The 7,638-nt window shown below is 36.7% G+C and overlaps 1 protein-coding gene across 1 annotated transcript in view; it reads left to right on the forward strand.

Moving 5' to 3' along the window:
- Positions 1 to 4,731: 4,731 nt before the first annotated feature.
- lmf1 (lipase maturation factor 1) overlaps positions 4,732 to 7,638 on the forward strand; it is a gene marked incomplete at its 5' end in the record, with an annotated part of 31,095 nt that continues 28,188 nt past the window's right edge. The window contains one exon of the mRNA XM_079260466.1: positions 4,732 to 4,945. Coding sequence (XP_079116592.1) covers positions 4,732 to 4,945 — 214 coding nt within the window. The remainder of the gene's footprint in view (positions 4,946 to 7,638) is intronic.

The raw sequence follows: 7,638 nt of genomic DNA on the forward strand, positions 1-7,638 counted from the left end.
GTTTGATGCTGGAGTGAGCAGAATTTACTGTCACCCAAATTCAGCAGGAGCTTTCCATATGCGTAAAAGCGCAAAACTGTGTCACAATAAAAACCCAAGGGAACTCCTTGAAAAAAAGAATCTTTGGATTATTTTCCATCATCCTCCTGCAGATCTGGAAAAACTTTGACAGTCCACTTGGATGGCCCAGTTTTATTTAGGCGTAAACCTCTCCACCCCCTTGTACCCTATTGGCTTTTTGTAAAGTTTGGGTTCCTCCTAGCTTCACAAAACGCCGCAAGAAGAAGAAAAAGACAACCAACAGCAAATTAGGAAATTGATTATAAATTTGTGTCTATTTTGTTCACCGTTCTTCTCTAAATTCTCTTCAACCGAGCAAAGAGAACAACAGCTTGGAGGTTTACAATTTAGTGCAAAAAGGAAACCTAACAAAGGTTGTCACAACCTGTTTGTTATTGAAGGTATGGATTAATATTTTGTTTTTTGTGATGGACACTGCAGGAAGTTAGATGTGTGATGTTGTGATTAGATGTTTGATTAGATGTGATCAGATGTGATTAGATGTTTTCAACTTAGATATAAAATTACAAAAGCTGCCTAAGAAATTTTGAGTAAATTTAACTTTCAGATTAACAGAAACAGGTACAAGTTTAATGGGTAGATGAACTAATAGCTGTGTTCTTCTAACTTTATGCTATGATTTAGCTGACTTTGTTGCATTATTCTTCTGACATAACTTAACTCACATTTTAATAAAGAGCTCCACATTTCTACCATTTCTAATTTCGAAGATAACCTCATCTAAATTCACACCTCCCCTGTTGGACATAATAACTGTGTCCAAACCCGCATCTAATGTTGTAACTTGTTTATATAGTATATTTTCACAAACCTCTGCCACAACAGTCAAGTGATTAAACACCATAAAACTTAATGGGAGAGTTTATCTGTGTGTACGGTGTATAAAGTACCCTGTTAAATGGAGATGTGTTGTTCACAAATGAATCAAATCTTTTGAACGATGTGAACTGTGAACGATGGAAACTGACTTACTTTAGATCTGTTCTTATTGTTTCTTTTTTTTCCCCCCTTTAATACATTGGGGTTGTAAAGTGGAGAGGAGAAGCTGCAGGAGTCAGAGAAGCCCAAGTAGGCCAAGAGAAAGATTTGGATACACCCTTTTTAAAGTGTTTGGTCTTAGAAAAAAATAGATGTCATTAAAACACACAGACACACACACACACACACACACACACACAACACACACACACACACACACACACACACACACACACACACACACACACACACACAAAAACCATAAAAGCCAGATTTCTGAATGGTTCTCTGAAATGATTAAATCCTGGTGTACAACTTGCTTCCTTCCCTTCCTGTTCCCTTGCTTCTGGAGACTGTGGTGAATTTGTTTTCTTTTGTTCTACTTACTCATGGTTCCCACTTTAAAATTCACACAGAACACAACTTTCCAATATTGTTTGAATATGAATTTTAAAAAAAACAAACAAAAGCGGATAACTCAAATTTAAAGCATTGGGTTTTGACATACTGTCTTTGCTTTTAACAGTAGCCCCCTGCAAGCTTGAACTTAACAACATTAGTTCACTCAATGAGGAGAACCTGAACAACAATATAGACAACTTTAACCCCGTAACAGTCACCCCCCCAAAATGCCAAATGCGCCTGAAAAAGACATACCCAAATTAAATTAGATGCTGTTCTTGAACCCTTTGGAGTAGATTCAAAAGCATGGTCTCTTTATAAAGATGACACTCCAAAGTTTTACCCTGAGCTTTCACATTTCTTGTAACTGTAACCAGCATAAAGTTATTGAAGTTGGAACACAAGGAAATTTCAGGGTTTTTTTCCCCTCGTCTGAATTTCTCTTCTACTTTGTCAACATGCTGCACATGGAGAAATGGAGATATCGGACAGAAAATCAGATGTAGCTGTAGCATGAAGCCTTTCCTATGACCAGTTAAAATTTGGTGACATTAGCAGCCACAATTATTATTCTATGAGGGTTTTACTGTGAAGTATGTTCATGCGCTCCCCAATGTGGCCATTTGGAATCTCCAAATGGCCACTTTGGATACTCCATCTTCAATAAGCTATAACTCCAGAACACTTCAACATACAGTCATCAATGAGACTCTAATGAAAGGTGGTATTGAGAGGAATCTTGTTGTATATTCATATTTACTATCAGTATTATTGAAATTCACCAGGTGATGCATAAATACACTAAAACCTTGTTTTTTCTATTGTGCATTATAATAAAAGAGTCAGAATAAGTTTTACGGTCATCATTTTTATATATGTAAAGAATACAATGCTATGTTATGTAATGTAAACAAAATGTAATAATAAAAACACCATAACACAATACAATTTACATATTTTCATTAGATTTGAACTATTGTCTGATAAAGAGTGTTTGTAAAAGTAAAGTGAAAAAGCTGGAGAGCAGAATATGTAGCTGTTATGATGAGGAGGGGTCCTGGTGGTCTGAAGGGCAGGAATGGAGGCTTCCTCTGGAAGGAGCTGGTCCTTCTTCATCTGAAGAGCTGGTGGGTTTCCACTCAGAATCAGATGACAGACTAATAAAGACAAACAAGACGTTTTTTATCCCACATTAGTACTGCGACTGTAATAAGTTGATGTTCTAACAGACGCGCATCGCTGCACGCATGCGCACACAAAGTATGAAAGCGGGCCACACACACGCAGATAAATCAGCAGCAGCGTATTTTTTTCTTTCTATGATTTTGTATTTATGAACAAATGTTTACAACTGGAAGAAAATAGAGGTGTTGAACCGCTGCGTCTCTTTCATCGCTGCTCTTTTTGCTTTCACGCAAACTCAGACTGAACAAAACCCGCATGAACGGTTCCCCCGGCCCTGGGTCTTACGTTTCAGAGCCGAGACCCCGAGTTTTCTAACAAACCAGATCTCACGTCTTTTGCAGACCAAACAGAACCACTGTAAATACGGCAACAGTAAGAAACAACGGAAAGAAAACAAAGCGGGCACGGAGTAAACAAACATGATAAACTGCAGGGAAATTGATTATTTTATTTGTGTTTGCAACTGAAAATTGTTTGAGGGTTTACTTCATGGGGACAAAGTCATGTTATGTTTTCTATTTTTGCTTTATTAGGCTGAAACACTAAATAAATAGCCTACGTTACTTTATCAACTTGAATGGTAACTGCATATGTTTTGAAAAAAAATCTATTATTTTACCTATTTAAAGTTTTATCACATTTTCTTCCTGAAATCCACTTGAAATCCATCCCCCTCTTGGGATCTGGACAATCCTGTTTTTCTTGGTCCAAAGTCAGATCCTACTAAAATGTTTTGAACAACACAACCTGAAGGCTTTATCCAGATCAGAACTAGGACTGTACAACATAATCCAGTCTGATTTCAGACCCTTCTTTCCCTCTCAAACGATCCATTTTTAAGATTTGATTCAATCCGATAACCAAAATCCGATCAGATTACATTTGAACAACTGGCCCATTTTCTTTATCAGCATCCTGTTATCGCTGATGACCTCTTCTGGGATTCCTGTGTGAGTGTAGCTTTCAGTTTGAAGGTTGCCCTTGCACTTGTGGTGGATGGCATGCAGAGATGTATCTAGAATAATAGCCTGTAATAATAATGAGAAGTTCAAAGATCTATGCCAATTTTCATCCATGGCCGATCAGAGAGCTGCAGACAGGAGAGGTTTATTCTCACAAGAACACCCAGTTCCACATCTTTTGTGTGAAGTGTGAAGCTGTGCCAAACTTCACATGAAGTATTTGCTCTCATTCTACATTTGTTAAGCCATCGTGTATTTGTTCCAATATATCTGACCCCATTGAGCCTCTTCTAGCCTTCCTGGTTACCAATCCATCATGGGCAAATGATTTCTCTCAGGTGAATGACACATTATGCAGCTATGTATGTAATATGCGTTCTGGCTAAATTTGCCCAATGTACCTGATCACTCATTGTAGGTACTCATCTTCATTTCACTCCTGTTAGCATCATAAAAACCAAAGTAGGTGATGTTGTGAGATGCTTTTTTTTTTTTTTAATTGTGTCTTGTATACACACTAAATTTGATTTCAGCTGATTATAGCATCACTGTGGCAAAATCAAAATTTACATGACATACCATGGGCTTTCTTTAGTTGTGTTGTATTTTCTGGTGGATTGAGGTTGTTGATCCCTGACACTGTATCGGGGTCAGGTTGTACGCCATATTTGTTGATCATTTGGCCCAGAAAGTGTAATACAGCCTTTCAAAGATCAAACTTGTCTGTTTGCCACATTGTAGTCATTCCATGCATTTAGGCAAAAAAGAGCTCAGAAAATGTAATAAAAGATTTATTTATATATATATATATATATATATATATATATATATATATATATATATATATATATATATATATATATATATATATGTATGTATAAAATGCAAATGCTAATTGATTTACTTTAATTTTATAATGGTGAATTTGACAAAATTATTTGTCAAACTTAAATAATTATTACACTTACGAGAAGTGAAATGTTATCATTTTATATTATTATTATTATTATTATTATTATTATTATAGTAAGGCGAAGAAAATAAAATCCAGACGGATCAATGACACAAGAGGAAGGAAACACTTCCGCGTGTGTTTTGTCACGTGACCACGCTATCTGCTAACATGGCAGCCAGCGGTGAGACTTCTGAAAGCGCTGTAAGGAAAAGACGCGTGGACGGCAAGAGGACAGAGACAGAGTCTGTCTCCTCCAGCAGCGCAGAAAACGGAGCAAACAGCAGCAGAGACACGGAGAAAGAAAATGAGCCTCGATCCCTCCAGCCTGGGACTTTCTGGCTCACGCGGATTGTGCTGCTGCGCTCCGTCGCCTTTATTTACAGTGAGTCTGTTGACACATTTAACAACAAAACTCCTTTTTCAGCTCATTTGTATCTGATGAACCAGTTTAAGTGCCTTGACTGCAGCTGCTCCTATAACAACCGAGTTAACACAGAGTGAACATTCATCCTTTAGCTGTGAACACATGGTTTATTCTGCAGGTATTACAGGTGTGCTGCGTTTCATTTTCCTAACAGTTCAGGTTAAATAAGGTCATCTTTCTCTGTGAAACACAAGCATGACAACATTTTTACCTTTTCTGTCTCATCTTTAATCTGACTAAAGCTTCATGTTGAGTTCAGCTTTCAGCAGCAGTGGAGACACACATATTCCTCCAATAAATCCACTGGAGATTTGAGGAAGAGGAAATTACTCTTCCTCTTGACTGGAGGAGGAGAGATATTCTGATCCTTTGCTTAGATATCCCCAAACTCACTGTAGCTACTCTGCCACCTGACCACATTTGACTAAATTAAGCTGACCTTTTGTTTTGTTTGTAGATTGGCAAACATTACTTGTGTGTTGAATACTTTCAGTTTGAACTCTGTCACAGTTACAGTGTCGAGGACTGAGTTTGAGGGGCAGGGCTGTGGCGATAATCACTTCTCCAGGCCTTGAACTTTATGTATGGAGGATGCATATGCATACAAATGTTGCACACTGCATATTCCAGTCTCATGTTGGGATGTACAAGTCAACTTTACAAAGTTTGCATCTTACAACATGTTCCTACCATGTTTACAAGGGATTTGGTATGAATTACAATACATTTATGTTGTGTTCTGCTTCTAAACATAGTTTCAAAGTGTGTTTTCCAGCCAATGTAAATTAATTTACGACATTTTTTTCTTTTACAAGTTTTCATAATTACTTTTTCAAAGCAACTCATTCATACTAAACTTTTATTATATAACAAATAACAAAGAAAGCACAGCTGTACCACTGACGTGTACTTTTAAACACGTTGAGCATCCTTCATTTTGCTATTGTATCCTTTCCATTTGTGCAAGTGCAATCTCCCACCATATATTCTATTCAATTCCATTTAATTATGCTTTATTTGTATCGCGCCACTTCACAACAATGTTGTCTCAGGGCACTTTACAGACCCATCGGTTCAAGCCAATTTATAAGTAGCCTAGCAAATAGAAACCAACTGATCGCATCGAATCTTGACTTCGATTCAAACCCCCATTTTGAGCATGCATGAGGCGACAGTGGGAAGAAAAATTCCCTTTTAACAGAAAGAAAGCTTCCGAGTTGATTCCCTGTTTTACTTCCAGAAGTTTTTCCTTATAGTCTTTTTAAGAATATATTTCATAAAAACAAAAGACATTTCTTTTCACAGATGATCTTTCACTGAATTTACTACAGTCCACCAACAATACACACTTAACTTTTGATACGCTTGTATAACTGACTGAATAATAAAATCATTACGTATCAAAATATCTTCTAAATTTGTCATTTAGTGTCAGAAACACTACTTGTCTCTCATCCTTTATGCCATGTTAAACTTGATGGCAACATGGAAATATAAAATTTAGTGTCAGATTGACAACTATTCACTTAAGCTTTGCCTAAAATCCAGCTTTTCGTCTATGAATTACTGACTTACGAAGTAACACTGAAATGCTGATACTGCTGTTCCCAACTTTTTATGTTGTAGAATCAATTTTCATCTTAGAATATCAATATTTTGATAATTTGGGGTATTTAAGTCGTTCATCATGACCTGGAATTAAAATAACTGAAAAGTCAGGATCTTGTCAAAATACTACGCAGCATGTAGGCACTACTTTTTCTTCTGCCGGTGAAAGTCTTATGTGAAATTAGGGACGTCAGTGTGCTGATCACTCACTCAGTGCTCAGTCTGTCCATAGTAGTTGCATGTAGAGTTGAACATTAACGGTGTGCTGTATGATGTATGTAGGAAGACTTAGAGGTGTTCTAGCAACACCACATACCTCCATAAACATCACAACACAGAATATGAAGAAATTATGACAAGGAAGAGGAGGAGAGGAGGGGGTCAGGTACTACAAGCATTAAGACAAACAACACTCTAGAAGTCCTTTGACGCTATCAGGTACTATGAGGTACTATCCAGGTATAGAGGAAGAAAATGTGGAGGTCTATACCACAATACTTTTCATCTGTCTTAAGATTCAGGTTTTTGTATTGATGTTCAAACAGCAGCAGTCCTGCTCATTCTTAAGACTAAGGCCTCCTGTTTAGCTATTAAATGACAAATATGGTTGTGAAATAAGTAAATACTGCAATAAATAACTATTAGTTCAGCTTGGAGCGGTAAGGATGCTTAAAGCCAGGGTTTTAAAAAATATATAGCTGAAAATGAAATATTCTATTTAATAGAGAGGATAGATTGATAATAACACGAATAATTCTCTGTTCCCTGTTTAGACTGATGATTAGCTAAGTGTTTTAATATGTAGATGTTGAGAAATATATGCAGTTATTTTGGCTTTTATATATTTATTTGTGGATCTCACTGGTAATTTCAGTTTAGGTAAGAAGATTTTCTATGAAAATGTAACTATAAATTCTTTTCCCCTGAGTGTTGCCTGCTTTGAAATCAATTTTCCAAACACATTGAGCTTTTTTTTACAAGACATCAGTGTCGAACTGACAATGGATTGGATTTTACTTATTATCAGCTCTGCAAGAAAATTA

Source organism: Telmatherina bonti (assembly GCF_933228915.1).
Source record: "Telmatherina bonti genome assembly, chromosome: 21".
Taxonomy (NCBI): domain Eukaryota; kingdom Metazoa; phylum Chordata; class Actinopteri; order Atheriniformes; family Telmatherinidae; genus Telmatherina; species Telmatherina bonti.